The sequence below is a fragment of the Gasterosteus aculeatus genome, chromosome 14 (assembly GCF_964276395.1).
Source record: "Gasterosteus aculeatus chromosome 14, fGasAcu3.hap1.1, whole genome shotgun sequence".
Classification (NCBI taxonomy): domain Eukaryota; kingdom Metazoa; phylum Chordata; class Actinopteri; order Perciformes; family Gasterosteidae; genus Gasterosteus; species Gasterosteus aculeatus.
Genome location: NC_135702.1, coordinates 7,261,546 through 7,287,777, shown reverse-complemented (window position 1 = coordinate 7,287,777; position 26,232 = coordinate 7,261,546). Strand labels below are relative to the sequence as shown.

The window sequence follows — 26,232 nt, the reverse complement described above, 5'->3', positions numbered from 1 at the left end:
TCACTTTGCTTTGTGTACACAAACTGTAGTTCCAATGAGAAATACAGGCCAACTTACATTTTAAAAAATAATTTATTGGTCTTTATATACAAGGAAAAAGAAAAAAGTAGAAAAAAACACCATGAGTAGAAAAGGCGAATGTACATTATCTTTACACTGCATGGAGCATGTTTCGTCTGCCATCCCAGAAATAACTGTACTCAGGAAAGGCAAAAAAACAACCTCTCCACGCGTACCCAGGTGGGAGGGCGCGCAACATCAAGTACCACAAGACGCGCCCGGCCCGGCCGACCGGGGAAGGAAAAAAAAGATCTGAAATATTCATTTCCGTAGGAAATTGTCTCGTGATTACGTGGTTTTGAGCGGCGGCGGTCGTGTTTCTGCAGAGAGGGATGCGGCGCCGGTTTGAAACTGAAGGCCTCTTTGGTTCGTCGTGGATTAAAGCTTGCGGCTGTCTGCAACGGGATTCATGACGAGTGGCGATGTTTTTTTTGCCCTTTTCTCAAATCAGAGTGTCTTTTACACACCGACAGAGCGGAATCAATAAAACACGATTTGGTCTATCATGAAAAGTAAAAGCAAACCGCTGAGGGGGGAAAGTAGTGAACATGAGAATATAAAGCTGAGTAACTTTTCAATACATTGCACAATATAATACTGACACATCTGTGATGAACCGTTTAGTGCTTGCAGAGAGCCAATACACAAGTTTGATTAACTAAAAGGGGGGAAAAGTCATAAAAAACAACTGAGAATCAATTCATTAATTACAACTCTGTTATGACGCCAATAAATAATAGTAATAACATACTATAAAATCTATTTGCATGTGATCAAAGTCACCAAACATCAACACATTGCCAATACAATATGGTACACATGTTCACACAGAAAGACACCAATGGGTTCTCGGTGCTGCGATATGCATTTTGAGCTGGATTAAATAATAACCCTCATCAAGTGATGGGGGGTCAATTCACATAACGAGCGATCCATTACACAGCCAGAGCCACGAACCGATCAATCTCACTTTAAAAACAGACGTAATGTTTACATCAGAGATCAGCTGATGCTGTTATGATCCGGGATGGCGACGTCATCTTATAACACACTAATAGCAACATGCAAAGCTGATGATAGGAAACACATTTCTTATCTCCCGGATGGAGACTAGAACCCAAATGTGTGTTTTAAAAGCTGGATATAAAGTATCCCGATTTGGTTTTTAACAGCGCCTTCACTGCACTACAGCACGGCCTTAAGTCTGCTCACCACGGGGAGGCTGAACACGGCTCTGCTTGCTGCCTAAAGACCCTAAAGAACCAGGACCACGTGAAGAAGATCAGCTTCTGGCTCAGTCTCCTTGGACAAAGTCACGCAAAAGGAAAACAAACAGAGTTACTGTTGATCAGCGGTAGGAAATTAGTTTGCACTCACAACAGTGGATTATTCTCAGAGGTCATTTTCTTAGAAATCTTAAAGTTGTCACTTCTCATGAACTACATAGAATTCATACCATTGTTCTTGTTTCACAGGGAGACTCGAGGGGACAAGGTCTAATTGATACAAAAATAATGTTATCTTGTACACTGTTACATTATTGAAAGAGGTATCACAAAAATATTTTGAAATCATATTGAGGTATGAAAGTATGAAACAACTCTTGTGCACACAAACAGACACGATTGAGAGCCTCTTGTAAATGTGACTCAAACTTTGTTCTTCATTTCGCTAAGCGATGTAGCGTGATGCTGATGCAAATACACTCCGTTTTTCCTTGTTGTCTTTGAACTGATTCATGCGCCGTTTGCATTGAACCAAAGGAAAGATTTGAGGTGTCGGCCTGGACAAAGAGAGAGAGAAAACAGAAAACCACATTCCAAAGTCTCCGGTTGCACTCGGAGAAGTGCGAGGCAAAAGCTACGCGCATAAAACATCGGTCTTGGAATTAAAACAAAAAATAATAATAAACAAAACATCTGGAGCTTTCCTTGGGCTGGTCTACAACTTCCAAACACCCCGACGTGACACGTCACCGCACAAAGTGACCTGATACAGAGAAGAAGCATCACACCGGATGCTGTCACTGGCCGTGTGCGCGTGTGTGTGTGTGTGTCACACACTGTTGGTAGCTCGGTCAAAACAAGGGGCGAATCTGAAGGGAGGATAATACTGACCAATCGAAGAACCTGTAGGAGAGGTACTTTCTGCACGCACGCACGCACGCACACGCACACACGCACACGCACACGCACACACACACACACACACACACACACACACACACACACACACACACACACACACAGGCTCCCACAGCGACACACAATAATGTTTATTTTGGGCCCGTATCTGGCCCGGCTTCCTCCTCCTCCTCCTCCTCCTCTTCCTCTCTCCATCGAGTTCAAAGGTTCGAGTCCAGAGGAGCCTCCGGGCTTCAGGACAAGGTGCAGTCGTAGGCGCCCTCGTCCTCCCCCTGCTCCTCGGTCTGTTCGGGAGGACCGTCCTCGCAGGGGGGACGGGGGAAACTTCCGGCGGGTTCGAGGGAGGGCGGGGCCAGGCCCGGCGGAGCCGCCGCCCCTCGGCCGTCCTCCGTTCGGGGCGCCGCCGCGCTTCCCGGCCCCTCGGAGGCGCCGAGCTTGGAGCTCTGGGCGCCGGGCTGGAAGGCCTCGGCCTGCACCTGCTCAGCCGCCGCGTCCATCAGGTCCTGGAGCTGCGGCTGGATCAGGTTCAGGAAGGGTTTGTATCCGAGGCTGTGGAATGAGAAGAGCAGGTGGTCAAGCTCTGTGTGATGATGTCATTTCATGTGAATTCGATCCCCTGTGTTACAGATGCTTTTGGCATGCGTGTGACGATAGATGCCTAAAAAAAGAATGTCAAACAAATTAAAAATGTACTAAAAGAAATCAGGGTACAGTGTGAAATTAGGAAATGTCATAACACAGAAAAATGTACTTTATGTAATAAAAATCCTGTCATGCCATGTCAAAAGTATTTATAGAAAGGTCATTGTAAAGTATGTAAAAAGAAAAGTAATTTCATGCATTTATGGTTTTAAGCAGTAAGACGATTGGAAAATGAATCCTTGACTTGTGGACAAAACATGTTTATAGAAGTAACAGCTGCCTTTTTAAAATCAGCTTATCCTTCATTCCCAGTAATTTAAAGAGATTCCTTTTCGGCGTAAATATATATGAATATATATATACGTTTAGTGAAGGATGTACAGACAGATGGACAAAAGAACAACCCAAAGATAAACTCAATTTGCCAACGCAGACGCAAACAACGCACACAGACACAACGCAACATTCTGAGCTCCACCCACCAGTCGGCGGAGACCCACGCGTCGACAGCCAATAAGCCGCCGCGGACACTCTGCACGGTCTCCGGCGGAACCTCCGGGCTGTCCAGGAAGCCGATCACCTGCTTGATGACGTTGACGTCCCGTAGGATCAGACCGATCACCACACACCACTCCAGACAGCCGGCCTCCATGAACACGTGAAGGAGATACCTGAAGGGAACAGAGAGGTTCAGCCGTCAGGCTCAACGCTTCCCCACTGAATCAAATCCTCAAAGCGAGGCCCGGCGGTGCCGTCTCACCTGAGCTGCACCTGGGACTTGTGCGGGCCCTTGTTGGCCAGCTGCATGGAGATGTGCTCCAACTCGGCCTGACTCAGGCTCAGGGTGGAGGAGTTCTCGTCGACCATCGTCCAGTCGCCGTCCACCACCGAGCTGGTCTCCGTCAAGTCGGTGGCGGAGCCGACGCTGTACTCTTCCACTGGCGGGACGGGTGAGAAAGAGGCGGAGAGATGAGACGGGGAGGGACAGAGACTAGATGGTTAGGCGGGGGGGGGTGTGGAGGGGTGGGTGTTACCTTTGTTGGTGAGCAGCGAGAGGAAGGCGTCGTGTGTCTGCGGCGAGTGTCGGTTGGAATGAGCCGACGAGGCGGCGTCCATGTCTTTGGACGTCTGCCCGAGGCCGTCCAGCCACGTGTGGCTGGTGGAGGCCGCCTGGGGGGGGGCCGTGTCCATGGCGCTGTTCAACAGGCTGTCGGCCGACTGCGACTTCAACAGCCGCGTGCTCAGCACTTAAAGGGGAGAAAGCGGAAGGTCAAGTCCACGTGTTGATGTCGAGAAGGTGTGTATATCATGTATAACACTCATGATAGTAAAGTCCTGCGTTGCACGCATCCGAGCTGTCACTCACCCGTGCGGCAGCGTCCGTTCTTCAGAGGCGAGCTGATGCTCCCCCCAGGGACCACAGGGAAGGGCCAGAGAAAGTCCTTATGGAGCCTCTTCAGCGCGGAGACAAAGTCCTCGACGCGAGCCACCCGGTTCCGTTCGCGGCACAGCCAGCCGATGAGTTCGAAGCCCAGCTGCGCGGAGAAGCAGCCGAGGTCGCGGAGGCGCACCTGCTCCAGGAGGTGGCGGGCGTGGCGCCACAGCATCATGTCGATGTACATGTTCTCGGCACACTCTGCGTCCCGGCTGACAGGGATCAACACAGGAGGGTGGAGGGACGGAGAGATGAAACGTGGAAACATTTTAGATGTTAAGGTAGGGACATTTTCATGGAAACATAATCCAAGCTGCCGTGTGCGTAGATGTGGAGGAGGTTCATACCCTTTAACACAAGGTCCAGAAGGCATACTGAAGGTCTTCTGCAAGTTGAACTTGCCCGTGGCGATGCCGTCTGCCGACTGTGACAAACTGATGCTGCGATTTCTGAAGAACTCGAATCCACCAGTTGAGCTGGGTTCCTGAGGAGATACACAGTTCAATGTTTCCTCTTTTCAGCAGGCGTTGCCAACTGAGAGCTTCACCAAGCTACCTCTGGTTAAGAGTCTAAGGTTTGTCAGTACAAAGCATGATAAAGCGCTCAACATTACAAAACTACAAAAGACCATCATGGATGAAGTCTTGATCTACATAAACATGGACATGATGAACAGCTGCAAGTATCAATCAGATGACTGTCACCTTTCTGTAGATAAAATAATCCCTACAAATATTGATTTAGTTTAAGTTCTCTACCTGAGTGGTGGGCGTTGGGGGCGGAGTCTCCATCTCCCCAGAGCCAATGGCTTTAAGGAATCGGATCATGTGCCGGCAAAGGTCCCACTTGCCATGCTCAAGCGCCGTGTTGAAGAGTAGAGTGGCGTGTTGTCTGCTCACCGCGGGAACCTCCATGTTCTTCACAGAGAGGGACGGAACAAAAGAAAAGGATGTCCAGCAAGCAACGGCTGCCTAATATGAGGAAAAGTGCACGAGTGCGTGTCGTGTCGCTACCTGCAGTATGATCAGATACGAAGCTGCTGTGTCCAGGTCTTGAGCCATGAGACACTCCTCAAACAGATCCTTGGGGTTTCCCACGGCGGCGAACAGGTAGTTCCACAGGGCGTACTCCGTCTTCCTGGCGCAGTGAACGATGGTCTGGAGGAAGAGGGGGAACTCTGTGATGAACTTGGCCACGGTGGGCAGCAGAGGGTCGGGGATGGGCTCCCGCGACGTCGCCTCTTCCTCCAGCACGACGTGCACCATCAGCTCCATGACGTGAGGGAAGTAGGGGAGGGAGGCGCACGACTGGGCCAGCATCAGCGCCTGCGGGGGAGAGGACGCTTGTGAAGTGGAACGAAAGGACATTTGGTGCGGACAAATCACCGCACTAAAGTATAAGCAAATCCACACACACACACACACACACACACACACACACACACACACACACACACACACACACACACACACACACACACACACACACACACACACACACACACACACACACACACACACACACCTGTTCACCCAAGTTGCGAACCAGCAGCTGCCGGAGGATGTGATGGAGGTAGATTTGGGAGGTCCTCTCCACAGTGCAGTATGGGAACAGCGCCTCCAGCGGCTCAGAGGACCCCTGCAGGCCGTCATAGAGCACGCTCTCGTTGGTCGCCCCGAGGACCAGGGCGTCCTCGAACAGCACGGCCAGAGGGTAGATGTTGATGTGGAAGGGCAGCATGATGCGCCTGGAGAGGAATGAGTGTGGCTTGCGATGGTCCCGGGGGAACAGCGGCAGCCAGACTTTCATGCCGGCCTCGCCGCAGGACAACCACAGGGCCTCCAGCAGGTGGCGCTTCTTCCTGTTGGAGCGACAGGTGGTCCACACATTCTCCACACATTGGGCCAGCACCACAGGGGGGCAAAATGGTAGCTAGGGGAGAGAGAGAAAAAGAAAAAAAGTTTCATAGGGATTTAATAATAACAGTGTAACACAACACACACTTATGTTGTGTAGTAAAAAGGCTACCGATCTGATAAAACTGGCACCTTTACTAAAGGTCATAAGGCCAGCGTCCCTGACCTGGGCAACGTGCATACAGTGGTAAAATGTTACAACAATGCTATTTGTAAAAACTGAAGAACACATTATATAAGAACTCATTTACCCTGTATTATGTGCAGAGAAACCCTGTAGAACGACTGCCCGGCTTATTGTTTGGACTCACCAGCTTCTTGTTGTTAGCGGGCGTCTCCTTCTCCCGTACCTGCGGCCCTGAGCGGTCCCTCTGCAGCATGATCAGCTGGCCAGCCAGATTCAACATGATGCTCTCTGCCATGCAGGCCTGAGATGGACATACACATAATAAAACATTAACGCAACCGGCAACTAAAGACAGAGTGTGCGTGCGTGCGTGTGTGTGTGTTACTGTGTTACCTGCTGCGGGGCTTTCAATGTGATGCCAGTTTCTGTGCGCACAGAGGTGAGTGTGACGGACACCACGAGGGCCGGGTGGGGGATGTAGCGAGACATTGACACCTCCTGCAACAACTCCACGCTGGCTGTTGGGTGTGGACTAAACAGGAGTAAACAAACATACGTGTATATGTATATATTCCATGTAAATCCACGGAGCCTTACGTTACTGACAAAGTTTAAAAGGTTCAGGGACTGGCCCCTAAATCTGTTCATTAAAACAAACAATGTAGCCCCCCGGTTCTGTCAGTGCTTTTAATAAAAGCTTCTTTCTCAAGGTAAAAGCTAGCTGAGGAGAACTACTACCCAATGCTATTACGACTGCTAGGGATTTCCCTGACGTGGGAGTGTGAGTAAGGAAGAAAGTGTGCTGAATGTGGAGAACAGTATCAGATTTAGACGCTTAGAGTGGACGTGTAGTGCGTGTGCACCTGTTCCCCACCTGTCGTTCCTCCTCTCCAAGCTGTAGAGGCAGATGGAGCAGTCAGCTCTGAACAGGATGACCATGTCTCTGAAGACGTTGAGCAACAGAGTGTCGGAGTGCAGCTTAGTGACGGATGCAAAGGCATTGTCCAGGTTGGATGAGCGTTGATAGAGCCTCAACTGGGATCCACACACAGAGAGAGAGAGAGAGAGCCCAGGGACGTGTTGCAATGAGACGAGCGACAATCACGGGAGAGGAATAATGGAAGATATGAGGAGTGGTGCCTCGGCCTTACCTGCTCTTGTTGGTCAGTAAAATTGTAACAGGCAACCACCACAAAGTCCTTCCACCAAGCCAGGCCTCCCGTCACCGTCATGTTCTGCTCCTGCAGAGACGCAAACAGGCATTCACCTCGTCAGAAACAATAGACTAACAAAGCTTGCCCCATTAAAATACTGGACAGCACATTTGAAATCGTACTATTTATTATCTAAAGTTATTTATTACCAAAATCTATTACATCTTTTTTTTTCTTCCACTATAGAATGTCACAAACCTGAGTGACGTTCCCAAACAGCTTCCATTTCCTTGTGCATAAGGAGTAGTGTGCAAGGCCCCGCCTCCCCGCTACAGCCATGCACTGGCCTGCCGTGTCTATGGCTGCAAACTGCGCACACACACACACACCAATAGAAAGTCATCGATTTATACTTATTACAGACACGAATACGCACATACAAAACTAAACAGTTTTATAGACATTCGTACTAACTGAAGAGTCATCTTTGTGGATGATTTAGAATCTATCAGACAAAAAACAGCATTTGTAGACTCACAATAGCTACTTTTTCTAACCAAAGCCAAGCTCTCCGAGAAGAGAAGGAAACCATGTGTCACTAAATCTAACGAGTAGATTTTCTCAAGTTACCAAACTTGTACAATGACGATTCTGCGTATGTACACACCCATTTGAACACAGCTCAATTACTCTCCTTTGTACACGTAACTGCTTTGTAAACTCAGCAGCTGCTCAGTCTGAGCGAAGATGGGCGTGGTCACACTTACCCGAATAGGCCAGTTGCTCTCTAGGTATGTGCTGTGAATCTAGAAGAATACAAAAATGATATAAGGAATACACGATCATCCACTACAGTTCATATCCATGGACGTTAAAAGAGGCGCATTTGTTGAATAGAGCTCCCTGTTGATGTGACCGGCATGAAGCTCGCCCACTTTTTATGTCATCTTTTATGATGCAGAAAACAGTACTAAGGAGATGTTTGTGTTTAATATTCATTGCAGCTCAAGCTTGCAGGAAATTAAAATGCCAGATTTATTAATTACAAACATAATCACAGCCTTCTAATGCTACACGATGGCCGGAGGCTGCAGCAAAATACAAGAGGCTACTAAGTAATATTTGAAAACTCTCGTCACGGTTGAATTACCTGGACCACGTGCCAGTGCTTGTGTCCCAGTAAAGTGCTGAGTCCCTGAGAGAGAGGGGAGTCGGGTTCGGAGGGGTGGTGCAGCGGGCTGCCGTCGTGCGGGTTCAAGTGTGGGTGTGTGTGCGGTTCGGAGGCGCTGTGGACCTGCGAGAGGTCACCACAGGTCAGGTAGAGGCGGTCTTCACCGTGGAGCAACACCTGCTCTTGATTACTCTGTACAGACAACAAAAATAATAATAGGAATGTTCAGTGTGTGTATTTGAGTATGTGTGTATTCACAAAGCTGACAGTAGTTTTTTTTTTTTCCTCTCACCGTGCAGGGGTTGACGGTCAGGGCACTCTTGATGAATTGGAACTGCAGGATGCCGGCCTGCAGGGAGGGCTGAGGAGGTGAGGCCATCTCCTCCTCCTTCTCCTCCTCCTTCTCCTCCTCCTCCTCCACCTGCTGCTGCTCCTCCTCCTCCTCCTTCCCTTGCCTCTCCCGTTTGTTAGGGAGCACCCATAGGTGGTAGCCCTCTGCTCCCCAGCTCTGGAAAAGGTGGAGTGGAAGGCCGTTATTATGTACACAATGTTAACAAAAACACCTTTTAGAACTAATAGTGTAACTTCCGATAAGTAGAGAAGATGCAAAACAAAGCATAACAGTGTAATTTATGTAATTGGAATAGATTTAGCCGTTTCCTCAGCCGGTGTGCTGCCTCTGTTCCACTTCAATGAATAGCAATTTGCAGCATTCTGTTGCTGAACACTATTACAAACACTATTGTAACATGTGCGCTTTTAATATTGCCAACTGATTTTTTAATATTCAGATGTCATATAAATCCACTTGCCATAGAGCTGATTTTAACAGGGTCCTTCTTGGTACCATCAGAACGATACCTGCCGGTAGTAACAAACATGCAGACATATAAAAACAAGAAAAATGTTGATATGATGTTCCAATAAATAAAGTGTGAAGTTTGTTGTGTGTGTGTGTGTGTGTGTGTGTGTGTTTCCACCTACGCAAAGTCCTCTCCCAGAGTGCAGATGAGGTGAGCTCCAAAGACACTCCACAACGACAGGCCGCCACACTCCCATGTAACCATGGCAACACTGTAGTCAGGTGACCAGCAGATTAGCTTGACCGGGCCCGTCTTGTTGTAGACGTCTGAACAGGCAAAATGCAAAGAGGTTAGAGCTTTAGGTGTAGTTTTAGCATATTTAACAATGAATCCCATTATACACGGCTCTTATTCATAGAAAGATAATCTATAAAAATTATTACCACAACTGACTTGTTTGAATAAAAGCTGCTTGATAATGCAGAGTGATATTATCGTCATCCGGAAAGTCAGGCTTTTGGACTAAATAAATACAAAATACATTTTATTGGGATTATCACTATTTGAGTACCGGTACACAACATATGTTTTGTTTTTCAAATTCTGCAGACAGTGGTGTTGGAAATAAAATAATTGTGTGAGCAGTCTTGGTGTGTTTGAGAAGCGTTCAAATAATAAGGCAAAGATTTGGATTTTACAGAGAGCACAGAAACCAAGTTTCTGCAGGGACATTTAAGATTTTGCAGAGCTTCTCAACACATGTATGCACTTTAATACCTGCTACGCAGTAATCTGGCCAAATTATAAATGTACAATGCCAAACCAGTAGGGGCCATTTGGCCTAGGATTAATTATAATTACATTACATGTTTGCAGTACTTCCACAGAATTAGCAACAGAAAATGGATGAATGGAAAATCAATTAAAAGTGTTCTCTTAAAGGAACACTGAGCAACACTGACCTTTCCCCAAACTTTGTCTACAGGCAAAAGAAAATATTTAAGAAGTTTGAAGAGTTTTTAACACTTTCTCAGGGCTTTTTTTTTTAGGAAACTCAATCTACGCATGTTTTTAAAACATATTCTGGAAGCTCATTCGCTGGCAGAATGGCGGTTCCCCCACTAGAGGGAGCTATGGCTTTACATCCCATTATAGGGACTGAAACAGATGTAAACCACATGTAACCCACGGGGGAAACACAGGCATGTGCACCCAAGAGACACAGCTGAAGGAATGCTAGTTCTCTCACAGAGGAATGTGTGCAGAGACAGACGAACGGAGAGAGACCCACACACACACAAACACAGAGAAAGAGAGAGAAAAAGAACGAGACACACACACACACACACACACACACACACACACACACACACACACACACACACACACAAAGAGAAAGAGAGCGAGAAAGAGCAAGAGAGAGACACTTTGGCAGGGAAAGAGATGTGGTAGCGCACCTGGGAAGTGTTTTGGGGTGAGCTCCAGTTTGTGAGAGAGCTGCATGGATCCCGTCGTGCTGTCTATCATGTACACCAGCACTGAGCCGCTGTAATAAAAACAAGGACACTTTGTCAGAACCTGTCGCCATGAAGAACACAGCCTGTGCAATGCAGTAACACACAATCAGAACGAATTCATTGTACCTACACATGTATGAACGCACACACATGTATGTATGAATATGCGTGTATACGCATAAACAAAAAAGGTCATTAGGAACAACGTTTAAGGGGTTGTTGCAGTGAGGCAGAAAACACAGAAAGCAATGAAGGAGAGTGTGGGGGGGGGGGGGGGGGGGGATTGCACAATCCATTGAAAGTTTCTAACAAGCACACACGAGGTGGGCCTCTGCAAACACGCACTGACAGCTTTTCACACTGTACACACACACCACATGGACAACAACCCATCACTGTTTGGTAGAGATTTGGGCCGAGACAGCCACGGATGCGTACCTGGCACAGCCAAAGGCCATCAGTCTGTACTTGTTGTTGACGGCCACACAGGTGCCATCGTTCACATCTGCTGCCCAGACGCCCTGCAGCTGCTGGACACACACATGCAAAACATTTAGGAATCACCAATAACTGAATGTGCGTAATGATGTCAGTTGCAGGTCAGCAAAGTTCCTGTGCGGTTGCTTTGAAACGCATCACTCCCACATCATGCGTGGTCACGATTCTAATAGAACATTTATATCTGGACATACAGTTTAAAACCTGCAAGGATGGAGAAGTGGCCACAAGTTCTGTATTGAATGTATATCATATGATTGAGATGGTTAATAAGAAAAAAACTGTCCTGCCATTATGTGTGTGTCTCTTCTTTGGGAATACAGTGGTTACTGGTGATTGTGTATCAATGTATAGGTATATATAGGTTTTATTTAACACTGAAAGAGAATATTTTGGTCACTTTGCCTTCATGTATCTGCTTCTTATAGTTTTAGCTTCTATATTTGTTCCTTACACCCAAATGTATTTCTTTCACACAGATACGTCATAATATGGATAGTGAGATGCTATTTTCTATTAAAAAGCCACGCAAAGGATCCAACTTATTTGCAGAAACAAAAGGCCTGGTTATCTCCACAAAACGGACAAATCTGTGTACAAATCAGAGACTTTCCTGGTTAAAATGGGTTGGTGATTGTTCTCCCGTCATAGGGTCAGATTACGCCATATGCATATTGATGGTATTAGCTGTAGAACGGATGGCTTTCTGCAAGGCTTTCGTCAGCATTTCAACTCAATAGCTATTTATCACTTGCTAGAGAGTGTCTGTGTTTGGGCATCCTCACATCCGTGGTGATGGTGTTGCTGAGCGGTGTGATGAAGCCCAGGCGTCCGTCACTCAGCACCGCAGCAAAGCCGTCCAGGGTTACACAATACTCCATACAACAGATGTGCACTCCTTCCAGGTCTAGAGAGGGACCACCTACAAACACACAACGACACATATTGGTTGAACTACTCTATACGACTGTGGACTGAATGTGGACCTGAAGTAAAAACATTAAACCAGACAGAATCTTATATTTATGTGACGGGAATGGGACCGCGTGCAAGGCTCTCTTCTAACCTCGAGCCGACTGCAGGTCTAGCGAGAAGGGGATTGTGGTGAGGCAGACGGCCTTGCGTCCGTTGCTGCCCAGCCCGTCCCAGTGCAGCACGTGGAGATAGCCGTCTGCGGTGCAGACCAGCAGGTCCTCCTGAAGGGACTGCAGACTGATGGGACGGAGAAGGAGAAACAACAACAAGCACACCGCGTTTAGCTTTCAGTTCCAACAGACAGGAAAGGAACTGTGGAGGAGGAGGAGGAGGCGGTCGGATGAAAACAGGCAGGGACGAGATAACAAACAGCACTGTTAGAAGACAGTGGACCAGTCATCCTCCAGCTGTGCAAGGAAACCTTTAAGGGGCAGCTGTGATGACGCCACATAGCTGCCCATGCCAACTGTCACTGCCTTCAAATACACAAGAGAGTATGTGTGTGTGTGTGTGTGTGTGTGTGTGTGTAGCACTTCATTGTCTATCAAAAAAAAAGTATGACAGGTCCAAGACTGCGGATGACACAATGGGACTATCGAAAGGAGAAAAGCGGGTGTCAGAGAGAAAGAAACAAGAGGAAGTCAAGGGTTTCCAACGCGGAGGACTTCAACTGAGGAGGAGGCGACAACTCTTGCAGTAGTTTCACAGCAGGAGACACCCACTCATCTCCTGCACCATCAAGCTGTTCCTTTGAAAAGGGCCAAGGCTCTCATTCAGAGGACTGCTCTGTAATCTCTGCCAAGTGCACACACTGGAGATGTGACAGCTGAACACGAGGACATGAAAGAAAAAGACAACGACGAAAGTAACAAAAATATGGGCAAAAAGCAGGCTGAGCAGAAAACCTCTAGTCACGCGGGAGACAGAGATGTCAAGTCTCTTATATAACAGACTCAGTTTCTCCTTGCCTTTGGTTATTTCTTCTCAACAAGATAAGAATAATTTGGGGACATTTGAAAACCTAATTTAAGCCACCGTAGGCTTCAAAAGGTTGCAATGAACAAGGCCCTCTTTTCTCAGTTTAAAATAACGACATTCAAATGAAATGATAAACTCAAACTCAACTTAAACTCAGAATGTTAGAACAGACCAAGGCTTCATACAGCTGATCATATGGGGCTGATCAACCCATGGGGCTGATTTGAACCAGTTCCCTTGCAGGAAACACTGAACTGCATCCAGGACACACTGAACCCGGAGAGAACATGCAAACGCCCCCCATAGAGCCTGGGAATCACACCCTTTTCTCACTCCATCTCTGCAGATTCAAGCCATTTCCTCCGCAGGCCTTTGTGTTTTCAACTAACGGAGTGGAGGAGGCCGGCTCCTCGCCGCACCCCGGCCGCCTCTCACTGCCAATGTCAACGTAACACGATAGGAAGAAGATCATTTTTCAAGGTCTCACCCCGAGCCAAACACCCTTCACAGATGCACAAAGACCGAAGTGCTTTTTTACAGCATTAAATACGCAGGAAATTCTTTAATTATCCACTAGTGAGCCGCGAGAGCAAAAACATCTGTTGCTTCAGTCATGGCGTCAGTGTTTTTAGAATATGCAAAATCTATAAATCCATCTCTGAAGCTTTGCACAAGGGGAGCTCACAAAAGAAATGTGATTTACAGAGCTCGCGCTTAGTTTACAGATAGAGCTCTCATAAAGAGACCCAGTGAGCAGCAGTTATTCTGGCGGATGCAGTGTGTGTAGGTCTTTGTGAATGTGAGCTGCCGTCTGAATGAGGGAGAGGCAGATGTGGAGAGCGAGAGCATGAGGCTTCCTCCTACCTGGTTATAGGGGCCTCCAGATCCACAGGCTTCTTCATCTCCAAAGACAAAGCGGGGGCACACTGCTCCTCCTTGTAACCCGGGGTAACCCTCACACGAGGACTTCCTCTGTTCAAACACACAAATACACAGATTTGTTTTTCTGATGTGACAGAAAAAAAGAAAGACAACAAATGTTTAAATTCCTCCAAAACAAATCAGAGCTAAAAATGAACAGTGAATATGCTCAGACTTGCCTGACCTCTGCTTGCATGCTTTCCAAGAACGATACACATCTACACACACACACACACACAGACACACACACACACACACACACACACACACACACACACACACACACACACACTGTAGACACAACCGGTCTTGCCACACCACATACACACATTAAATGGACACTTCATACACAGCACGCTATGGGTTTAGAAAAGGAAGAGACCCTGCTATGCAAATACTTGTGTGTACTTTTGGTCAAAGGCTGTTTGTGAGTCCTAACGAGAGGAGTGCGTCACCCCGGCCCGTCAAAGCACCTTCTTCTGGCCAGGTGGCCTAATGGTCGCTTCGAGAAAACCGTGATAGCTGCAGCAGTTAGCAGTAAAACGTCGCTGCCCTATGAACTGCAGCGGAATTATCTGTTTCACGTATTTGGTTGAGAGCAAACACGACATTACAACACCACCAGGATTTAGTACTTAAGCCCTGTTGTATTCCCAGCTGCCAACCAGGCGTACTGCAGCCGGAGGACAATCACGGAAAAGGCAGCTGACGCGTGTTTGTAGAAAATCATCATGGTAATTGTTTATGACGTCATAATTATTGCGCCAGTTAACAGGACAAAAATACGAATGTCAAATTTAACCCCCAAGCAAATCCAGGTCACAGTGGTAATAATAATAATAATAATAGTCGAATGGCAACTGCTCACTTCAGCTTGCGTGTGTGTGCGCGTGTGTCTGTGTGTGTTCCTCACCTTGGATAGACCGGCTCATAGAGGGACTTGCCGTCCCCTCCGCCCAGCACGTCAAACAAGAGGATGTAGCCTTTGGCAGTCTGAAGACAAGAGCATCAAAAATGAATGAAAACACCTGAGAGCAAACAAATATCAACAGCAACCGGCAGGACAGACAGTAAAAATGGACGGGGTTTGGATCAGAGATTTACAACTTGTATAAATGATTGTTTTAATGTTGTGATAAATCTGCCTCTCAATTCCGATTGAGGAGCCGAAGAAAAAAGAGGAATAAGAAAGAAACCAAAACGAAAGGAGAGGACCGAAGGGAGGAAAAATATGAAGATAAGAGTGATCAATAAGGGGTCACGATATGGTATTTTGGGGTTTTCCATGTGTTTCTATTTCTCCTAATAAGATGAATATTTGCAGCACAGGTACTCTGGTGGTTTACAAAATATTTGTATCCCTCCCTGAATGACGGTAGACATTTTCCTGCACAATCCTGAACAAGCTGATAATGAACATTTCAAACACAGTCGACCTGCACGCTCCAGGCTCCATTCTGTGGACGAGCTCACAATGTCTGATGTAAAAACAGTAGTAACCTTTGCCTGCATATAACCACGCACGCACGCACGCACGCACGCACGCACGCACGCACGCACGCACGCACGCACACAGCTGTCTGGGAAACGGCTGGAATTGAGCCCTTTGAACTGAAACATGACACGAAACCTGATCTGAACGCCAGTCAGCAGTGGCGTGGATGCTTTGTAACAGACGCATACGAGAAGGCTTCGGTGATACTGCAGAGACGCTTTTCTAGGGTGGTGACAATGTCGGGCAAAAACATCACCACGGCAATAACACAACCCAAACCAAAGGGACAGAGAGAGAGAGAGAGAGAGAGAGAGAGAGAGAGTGAAGCCAGCAACAACATGAAGCTAGACTAAAAACAAAAAATAGAGCCACCGCAGCCACACAGAGGCCTGCTGGGCCCATCGACAGCCTCGCAGCTCCACGAAGCCGCAGCCGAGCTACGAAAGGATTCTGCTTGCATCAAATCTAAATCAGATGTCAAATTAATACCTAGAGAAGATATGCTTCCGTTTATAAAGACAGAGAAAGAACGGTGGCATCCGTCAACACGACAGCGGCTTGAATAGCTTGTTGATTCTGTGAAAAGAAACACAGGACTCCACCAACAGGCTTTTGGTCATCGTGGGATCCACCTGTGACTGAGATCACTTCGGAATAATGTCAAAGTTGTGGCCAAACACCAAAATATTTCATGCTAACATTACTGTTCAAATATTTGATGAGACAGAGGAAGTGCGAGTAGCCAGCTACTGTTCCCACAAAGCCCGTTAACAGGAGGAAGGGATCGGGGAGGGGCGGGAAAACTATTTAGCAGCCCGGGACAAAGCTCCGCAGAGCGTCTCCCCCGGAGCATCTTATCCCTTTCATCTGCAGTCGGATCACACAATCGCACGAAAGCGCCCGCACGACCGTTAATCGACACAGCGATTGCGTTTTACTTCAACTGGTCTTGTCAAATACCGGGGAGATAAAACCATTTTTTTAAACGGATTACGGGAAACGGGAGATAGAAGAGAGGGCCCCAAAGAGGCCGGCCCCCGTGTCTCCTGGTCCGCTCCCACACGCAGAGATAACGATACAGGAAGCGGCGGGGCGCCCCTTCTTTGTCAGCTAGAGATCAATAAACACAGGCGGGCACAAAGATTTTTAAAAAATGGAAAAAGAAAGAGCCCGTCATTAAATAAACCTGCATAACAGGGTTTACAGCAGTTTCCACAGTAGATACGGGACTGCAAGGCAAATAAGAGTCACCGTTTAAGCACACATCATACATACTGGTGGCCCTTTCTCTCTCTCTCATCATGGCAACAACACATGCTCCTCAAAATCCATGTGACCTCATTCATTTCATCCGGTAAATGACCCTGGTCTCCTTCATAAATCTTATCCTCTCAAACAGACGTCTTCTACCAGGTGCCGCTTTGAACATGCCGTAACTTGATGTGGACATTGTGCGCGCACTTAATAACCAGTACACGAGAGGCACATCGAAGATGATACTGTAATTACTTAAGGCAGGGGTTTGGCCCTGGTCACGTAACACTTCTTCTTATTCCTTTGGCACTTCGACGCTATTCAAATGAACTCGTGCTACTTCCTGCTGCATTTGAAAGAAACGGACACGGAAAGGGTCGACTTAACACCGCCGGAAAAAAGCGAAGCAAATAGAGACGAGGAACAAAGTCCCTGGTCCAGGCTCACGAGTAGAATGGACATGTGAGTCGGCAGGAAACTGCATACCATGTATTATTGTGCTGGTTCCGCTTTCCTGCAAGTTTAAACAAGCTCCAGAGGTGCGTGCACACAAACAAAACTCTGCAGTGACTCTCTGAAGGAAATTGCAAAAATGTGGCCAGTGAAACAATTCAAACACCTTAGCTGGCCGGTAGCTGCAAAAACTTCACAATAACAGAGGCTGAACATCTGGAATTGCAGCACGCCGATGCGGGCCACTGCCAGGCAGTCCTGACTGAAGCACGAGAGGACATTTGGAGCATTAGTTCTGCAGCTTATCTGCGTTATTCCTTCGAGGAGTTGACGCCATTACTTTCCAGTCCTGCTGTATCTTTGGCACCGGGAAAGTATGTGCCTTAAACCTTAACGTCTCTTTCCAACTAGACACTATTTCCCAGCCATTAAGGACAATGAAAAGAAGAATCTAATGCAGAACCGCCCCAATAATAAGAAAAAGCCTCAAAACAAGCAGTCTCAGCTAAATGATGTTTATTGCAGAGCTGACGGATAATCCTGTTATTGCCTCCACGTCTAGAATGTGCGTGTGATACAGATAACATAGGAAGCTGTGGGTTGCGTTTATTTACTAAAAACACTGCAGAAAACACAGACTGTGCAATTTTTTTTTTAAACATTCTTTCTCTGTGTTGACTTGTGCTAAACAGTTTCTAACAAGCAACAAGTACCGGCCAAATATTTGCATGCTTCTTATTTTACCGTATACAGACAGACAGACTTCTAAAAAAGAGACGTCTGTCCTTCTCGCTCCGTCAACAGCTCGAGCCGTTACTCTTGCACTCTCCACGCACAAGCAACACACACGGCTAAAGATAGTCCGGGGTCATGGTTTACGAGAGTGATTTTGCCTCAAAGTCTGCAGGGTGTGTGTGTGTGTGTGTGTGTGTGTGCAGTCATAACATCTGGGGCACAGCTTGTAGCTTAAGCGAGAACTACTGCCTCCCTGGGACACTCTGGTCTTTATTGTCCCCGACTGGCGTCTTCTCACTCTGTAATTAAAAGAACAATGCGAACAAGGTGGAGAAAAAGCACAGCAGCTGGTAAAGACATAAACGACAAAAAACATCTTCACTCGCCACAGAATCTATGGAGGAAAAGGTTACGTGCAGGTTTCCCTCAGTTTATCTTCACCAAGTGGGAGGCAAAGCCTCAGTGGATTCTCCGTCACGTTGTGGGTGCGAGAGACAGATTTAGATTCACTATTTCCAAGCGCGGCCATGAAACGTGGTTTAGTGTTCAGCCTTTGTCAGATAGGACAGGTTGAGACGGGATGACACTCTCGGTTCATGGGGGCGGCGAGCTCTTCGAGGTGAGCCACCACGTCACATGACATTTTAGACTTCCAGATCACTTTCTCCTCTGAGAGTTTGAAAGTACGACGCAAACTTTTACTAGCAGGTTGTAGTCGGCGACTCGACTTTGAGACTGAGCCCAACATCCGTCACATCTGCTGCTCCCAATTCAGATTGGATTAAATGAATGGATCAAAGACGAGTTATTGTCAAGGATAGAAAGGGATACTGAGAGTGTTAAAGCTTCACATCGGGCTGCAGCATCGTCTTCTTTTCGGAGCGTTTTTTGCTGCAGGTTACAGACGGTTTGGCGTGAACATCGACACCTCTCGCCCGCCCTCCCTAAAGATATGAAGCCGGTCTTCCCTTCATTAACATTTATCAGTCGGAATGCAACAGCCCAGGACTTGAGTGAACAAGTGCGCCCCGTTATTTTTAACTCCTCCACCTGCTCGCAGTTGTGCTCGGGGACGAGTGGGAGTTCGGGCTTTTCCCCGGACACATTCACAGCGTTCATTCATGTGTACTTTGGCTTCAGTAGACGTGGGGATTAACAGGAAAGACTGACGTGTAGAGGACATTACTAACCAGAGTGCCGCTTTAAATATAAATCCCTAAAATGCTCTAAAACAGTTTGACTGACAACAAGCCGCCGTGTGTGTCGTCGTGGTAGCTTCTACACCTGACGCAGGTACATTCCTGCAGAACGGCTTCAACGAAAAGAGAAACATTTTTCGGCTCTCTGCCACAACGACTGCTAAACTGCTGCTCGTGTCCTTGGCGGTATTTCCTGCCTGTCTTTACAAAACAGCGTGGCACGCTGAGCTGGACGGACTACGTGTTTTGATCGTACGTGTAACAGAAGTCAAAGTCTGTACGAAACTGATTCAGTTGGTTCCAAGTATGGAGATATTATGTTATAGAATAGAAACCGAATACGCTCATTAAGGACCTAATTACTAAACTACAAAACAGAGAAAATATGTGCGTTAGAGTGTAACACAACACCCCGCATTACTTGAGAACGCTTCTTATTAAGTATCATGGCCGGATTTCTATTTTCAATTACACAGCCTGTATCATATCAATTGTGCAGGTTTTATAGGGGTGGATCTTGGCGGTCCTCCTCCGTGTTGCTGATTACACTTTGGAAGCCGATTGACTCATCTGCTGACTCGGCCGCCGGCCCTGTGGGAGATTATTCAACAGGACACTTCAAACAATCCTCGGCTCACAATCAGGAGTAATCGTGGACTGTCGTGCTTTTCTTCCCCGCTACGTGAAAGCTGAGCTGGGACTAGACGATTAGCATTGTGAGAGACATTGTTTTCAGATGAAAAGCCCACGCTGCTGAATTAGCACACGCACAAGCATCCCTGTAAGCTTCTGCTCATCCAACAACAAATCTGACCGTGCGGCCTTCTGCTCGGGCTTCTTCCTGTGCCTCAATTTCTTCGACCCGGCGGATATTGCTATCGAGGATTGTACTTTCACGAGAGCGATTTAACTTAAATCCCGACAATGAATAAGAGCAGCGAAATGAAGCCGGCCGCGGCGTTCTGTGCAGCGTTCAGAGACGCTCTGTTCCCAGAGGCCTGTCAGAATGTACCGAACAGGGCCGGTCTTTGTGACGCATTATGTGCCAATTACACTTAGTTACTTAATTCTACACAATTGAATTGTGGGCACAACTAGGCCAGTGTATTATTACAAAAGGATGGATGGCGCTGCTTTTTGCTTCAACGCACTGTGACAATGTCGATTCGCCAGCAAGAATATGTCAATTTCATCATGAACAACGCTGATCAACATGTGGTGTTATACAGCTTAATGAGATATGGTTCGGTAATTGAACTGCAAACGATTCAATGATCCAGATGGAAGCTCGGCAGTGGAGGACATCAGACGGCTTGTGTGGGCTTACGTAAAGAAACATGCGAGGCGAGAACATTTCATCTCCATGGAAATGAGTATGAATACTAAAAAATGACATCTTTGGAGCTTCGTGGGCTGGTAATTAGCATATTTTTTAGGTTGCGAGTTGTTCGCAAGTGTTTATACAAGGATGGTCCTTCCTGACAGGAGGAAGGATCGTGGGGGAGATGTTTTAGAATTATTTAGATAACAATTTAAGTAAAAACAAGAGCACACGGTGCATTATCCCCTCATCGGGTTCAGGATTCGGGCACATTTGGAATGATCTGCAAAACACACAAAAAATGAGGCCCTCTTCACCTCCCAAAAGAGCTGACGGAGGAAAACCCTTCCAGGCGGTTGTAATTGGTTTCCAAACATAAAGCTTCCCACAGGCCGGACCTGTTAAGAAGGAGGTCAGGGTTGAAGGGTAGAGGGGACTGATGCGCACTTTATTATTACCAAACTTATCCACCCAAAGGGGTTCGACAGTTAATGCGTCCAGGATGAAACATGCTAGCCTGTTATTGTGTAGACTGACTAACAGTGACAGTCAGATAGAAAGCACAGGGATCAGCACAGGACAAAGTATGACAAGACTTTAAATAGGAAGTAATGAGTAACTGCAGCATTCAGATATTATCTCAAAATGTTAACGGTCACTTTGTTCGGTGACCTTTAGTCTTGATTTGCCCCCTGCAGACAAACGCCTGCCATTTGGGACTCTCAGCATGTTACTGTCAAACCCTTTACTTCTGCTATAATCCCAATGGTCTGCCCACAACATTCCATACTTATTCTTGGCAGCATGTTGAGCTTCCTCTAGGTTGAGTTAATCTTGACTAACTCGTCGGTCCAACTCCCCGGTTGTGTCAAAGTTATTTCTTCAGTCATGTCTGTCCTTTGTTGAACCTTAACTGATAGCAACACAAGTAGTGACTAAAAAGACCGTGGAAGAATTAATGAAACACTTTCCCTCAACGGCCGAACGTACTGAATTCATCAAGACACAGGGCGAGCAACTCCGTCACCTTACAATGCCAACTCCACACACAGATGGTGCTCTGTTGCTGGGCACATCGGAGCAGCACGTGATCGAAAGGGAAGTTGGAACTTTCCGTTGAGCGCTCAGGCAGCGGCTTTCAGGCCCGACCTCGTCGCCACAGGAGTAGTTTGCTCCAATCTGGAGCTCAGCAGCAGAAGAAATGGGACAAGCTGCGACTGCAGCCCCACTTTGAAGTTTCTCTTTTTCAGCGTGTGTCATGCTCCTTCGACTGTGACGCGCTGCAGCCACAGAGAAGCTTCCCCTGTGGCTTCCTACAACACAAGGATCACCGATAACGTCGGCTTATCCTCAGGGACCGATTGACTGAAGCGTCCTGCACACGCTGACTGTAACTCCACGGGCAATAAACCACAAAGAATATAAGGAAAACGAAAAGAAGAGTAGAACATTGTGACAACGTAATCACAACGTTGCTGACTTCTAATAGCGTATTAATGTTTTCTGGAGGATATTTTTCTTCCAGGGAGACCAAACTTCTCTGAACGACGCGACAACGTTACGCTCTTTGTGAAGACTCCAGGCGTGCAATTATTGGAGTAAGTATACAAGTTATTAGTGTGCTTGGTCGGAAGAGAACATGTTGTAGGACGCGTGGCCAAAGGGCGCCGATGATACGGCGCTGGGGCCGCACTTACCGCCACAGCGATCATAGAGTCGTCTGGTTTCCATTCGGCCTTCTGGTAGACGCCAAACTGGGCGGCCGCCTTCGCAGACTCAATGTAGCTGACTATCAAAACACTGGGCTGCGGGTGGAGAAGAGAAGAGAGCATATTAAACTTACTGGAGCTCACGGATATCTTGCATGTAACATCATGTGATATCTGGCAGAAGTCACAAAACAATCACCCCTAACAGTTCATTCAAACCCTCTAATATTACACCACAAAAGAAATAGCACGGTGTGCTTATCTGCAGTCAAATGAGACACGACTTATAATTTCTAAACGCATAACTCCCACCAAGAAAGAAAAGGTCAGCAGGTGTGAGCACTTGAAACAAAGGCAGCTTCTGAGCACCAGGAGCCTCAACACCTGGCAAAGCATTTTCATTGAGCCTTTGGCATTATTCAACAACCAGTGGAAAAACCCTGCAGATTATTTTTGGCTCATTCACGTCATGGACTTGAACGGTTTCACTCAATGCAATTCTAAAAAGGACAGATTATGATTGAAGATGAATCACTACGGAGTCACACTCCAAGGTCAAGTGAAGAGCGCGCGTTACGGACACGTTGCAGGTAAACTGGATGGCTGTGGGCAGATAAAGCGAGGGGGGGTGGGGGTCTCGTGTAATTCCAACTGTGCAACATTAGACGTCGGACCCAGTCACGGTAACAAGAGAGCAGGTTTGAAGATTTCAGCCAGACAGCGTGCAGCACAGCAGCATGAAATCTTAATGCCACTTGCGGTGTCATTGGTTTGTTAAAGTCCCCTGTTGCATCACTGAAATCCTAAAAAAGGAAAGAAATTAAGGACCGGAAACTGCTCAATATCCAAAACCAAAAATACAAGCGTTTCAACCAAAACTGCCACGGCTTCCAGGGAAGTGGAGGATTCAATGTATTTCTCCTGCGTTGCTCGATCACATTCCCATGCCGTCAGTTGGTGTAACTGAATAAATCCTAGGGGAGCGTAAATAATTACAAACACACAACTATGCGTGAATGCTCACACACACACACACACACACGTTGGTGCTCATTTTTTGCCGGCCCCCAGAGCCGAGCATGTTGCTACCATTGCATAACGGTTCTCTATTCCTAGACACCCTGAGCTCCCACACAGCGGTGGCAGGGCGACAGGACAACTACATGGCTGAGCTCCTGTGCTACACGGATTAAGTGATAGCGCCTCCACCCAACTAGCTGGGCTCCGGCTGCACCGGCCGATGTCTGGGACAAATGGGATTAAAGAAAAAAAGCCTAAATGGCAAAATGTAGGCCGGGGCAAGGAACCTGAGGGGTGGTGGAAGGGGGGCAGATTTACATGATGGTTATTTGCTAAATGACCTGATCATGGAAATGAAATGCCAAAAAAAAGTGGCATATTTATAATGATGACAGAAAATAGGTTAAGCAAAACCCTCCACAACACCCGTGTAGTGTAGAAGTGGGCTTGAAGGCGCCCCGAAATGGCGTAACGGGCTCGAACGGATGTGAAAGATGCACGTCAATCTCCAACAGATATTCCTTACAACGCCCCTTTCCCTTCAAATTGCCTCATACATGCGTAAAAATAGGCAAAGCTCTAAGGAAAGAGGGGAAGGAAACCGTGGTGACGTCCTGTGCGGGTCTCAGGAAACAAACGGTGGGCCTGGTCCATTGTTGCCGCATCTCATCAATACATTAGACCCGTGAAACGCGAGCCACCACAAACAATGCACTCCACTCCATGTTGTCAAATCAAATAGTCCCTCTCCATATCGGAATGGCAGAATCTGACGCATGCAAACAAACCAGGGCGGGAGAGGGAAGTGGGTTCACAGCAAAGGCCTGCACATGGAATTGCATAGGGCTTTGGGAATAGTAGATGGTGGAAACAGTGCTGGATAGGAAATCACCGCACATTTAATGAGCCATTCAGCATCACCATAACGGTTAAAGTGGAGCACGAAACAGGTTGACAGACAACTCCCGTCAACTCCCGTCAACCTGTTGAGTTGTTGTGAAGGTAAAAAGTGTTTGTTGTAGCTGCCACATCTCAGTGGAGTTAACGATCTATAAATCTACACAGAGCAGACAAGACAAAATCACTCCGCTGTCGTTCAACTTGATGATTTGTTCCATCAATCTGGAAATCGTTTTTCCCCCCTTGTGACCTTTCAAAATATAACCTGACTTTTTCTCAGAAATAATCCGTATCTGTATTTGTTTCTCTCTCAGAATAGATAGCACAGTGAAGCAATCATGTCTTTTACAGACCACTGAGCGGACGCATTACTATTGATTCTTCCAGTTGTTCCTCTGGTCAAACACTTATTCTGATCAGCGCACACAGACGACTCTCTGGAGCAGCAACTTTTGGTGCAAATTCCGAACTCTTTCCAACCAGTTGTTTTTGCATGTTGTTTTGGAAAAGCAACTTTGTTTACGGGTCTGCATGTTGCCTCCGTGTTACACAACAATGACCTAATGATGTGCTGACCTTTGTTTACATAATCAGCACAGCACGACATGAAGTGCAGTGTGTTTGTTGAGGACACTACTGGTGATGAAAGCGTAAACCTTGAACTTCCATCAGTCTTTTTTAAAAAGTAGCAAAAATACTGAATGTGCCCCGAAGAAAAGGTTCACACTGACGAGCATTCATCAGGTAGAACTTGAGGATCAACAACCGACAAGCCTTTGTCGTGAGTGAGGGAGCAAACGGGAGGGACGACGCACGTGAAACAATGTTAAGGTGCAAAACATACACACGTATACGGATATAACGTCACGGAAACTATTACAATGAGCATCGATGTCATCCATGCAACGTGTAAAAAAAAAGAGAAGAAGCGTGTGGTGAAATCCATTAGAAAGGGCAGAAACTGAAGCTCCTCAGCTGATCCGACCACACTTACCCGGCTGAACCAGATGCTGAGCTGGGTCTCTGACAGCACGGCGAAGTAGAACCTCTGGGAGCTGGGTCGGATGTGGAAGGGCTCCTCTTGGCTCCTCAGCGGACAGAGCAGCCGCCGGGGCCAGCCGGTTAGAAAATACATGACGGACACAACGAGCGGTGTCGCAATGGCCGGATCGTCGGTACCCGGTGTTTCACCCCGAGGGTTTTTATTTATTTGTATTCCAAACGAGTCATGGGCGTTGTTTTCTGTAAAAGGAAAAAAAGGAGAGGGAAAAAAAGGAAACTTATGCGCAGGCAGTCCGGTGTTCTCACGGGTCGGTCTGTGAATCCATGAATGCCGTACGTTAGTCCCCGGCAGCCGATGGCGCTACTCAGCTAACGTTAGTTAGCCCCGGAGCTAGCCTTCGCTTTCGGAGTTGGGGCTAGTGAGCTAACAGAGGCAACGACAATCCATAACACGAAAAACAAAAGCAACCAGGCTCGCGGCGACTGCACGCAGCGCCGAACGACTGAGTGCCGCTGACAAAATGGGTTGGATAAATTTCGCTCCCGCTGCTGGGTCAATTCGTACGTTGTCGGAACCATCGGTGTTTAATAACAGTAAAGCGTCCAGCCTTTACTCCTCTGTTGACCACCGTCGCCATCTTTACAAGAGTCCGTAGGACTCTGAGCTGATTGGCCGGCGCGTAGACGTTTTGCGAAGGGTAGATACCTGACGTCAGCACTCCATTAAGCGAAACCATGGGCTGTATGTAAGGAGGAGGGGCGTAGTTGTCGTGACGTCATCTCATGGTTTTTAAACTGCCGAT

The 26,232-nt window shown here is 47.2% G+C and overlaps 1 protein-coding gene across 3 annotated transcripts; it reads right to left on the bottom strand.

The window, feature by feature from the left end:
- Nucleotides 1–53: 53 nt before the first annotated feature.
- On the bottom strand, nucleotides 54–26,232 carry ric1 (RIC1 homolog, RAB6A GEF complex partner 1). Of its 3 annotated transcripts, XM_078087783.1 has the most exons (28): nucleotides 25,767–26,232; nucleotides 25,422–25,669; nucleotides 22,496–22,603; nucleotides 15,255–15,334; nucleotides 14,285–14,392; nucleotides 12,534–12,679; nucleotides 12,253–12,389; nucleotides 11,408–11,499; nucleotides 10,910–10,998; nucleotides 9,634–9,778; nucleotides 9,462–9,510; nucleotides 8,942–9,157; nucleotides 8,629–8,841; nucleotides 8,246–8,284; nucleotides 7,737–7,847; nucleotides 7,476–7,565; nucleotides 7,199–7,359; nucleotides 6,718–6,856; nucleotides 6,509–6,625; nucleotides 5,806–6,213; nucleotides 5,295–5,606; nucleotides 5,040–5,198; nucleotides 4,629–4,765; nucleotides 4,213–4,493; nucleotides 3,881–4,093; nucleotides 3,607–3,784; nucleotides 3,329–3,517; nucleotides 54–2,753 (listed from the first exon to the last, which is right to left on the bottom strand). In XM_078087783.1, exons 2-28 carry the CDS (start codon nucleotides 25,560–25,562, stop codon nucleotides 2,438–2,440), a joined length of 4,374 nt encoding a protein of 1,457 aa, XP_077943909.1. In that variant the 5' UTR covers nucleotides 25,563–25,669; nucleotides 25,767–26,232; the 3' UTR covers nucleotides 54–2,437. The 3 variants fall into 3 exon arrangements, with proteins under 3 accessions (XP_077943909.1, XP_040052976.2, XP_040052977.2); XM_040197042.2 differs by having other exon boundaries at nucleotides 25,422–26,099; XM_040197043.2 differs by having other exon boundaries at nucleotides 11,408–11,496; nucleotides 25,422–26,099.

Bases quoted from the DNA above. Each gene is read 5' to 3' on its own strand.
- ric1 (XM_078087783.1), bottom strand. From the start codon at position 25,562: ATGTATTTTCTAACCGGCTGGCCCCGGCGGCTGCTCTGTCCGCTGAGG. The intron at 8,285-8,628 runs GTAATTCAACCG...GTATTCTTCTAG, and splicing joins AGCACTGGCACGTGGTCCAG to ATTCACAGCACATACCTAGA. The intron at 5,199-5,294 runs GTAGCGACACGA...CTCTCTGTGAAG, and splicing joins CGTATCTGATCATACTGCAG to AACATGGAGGTTCCCGCGGT.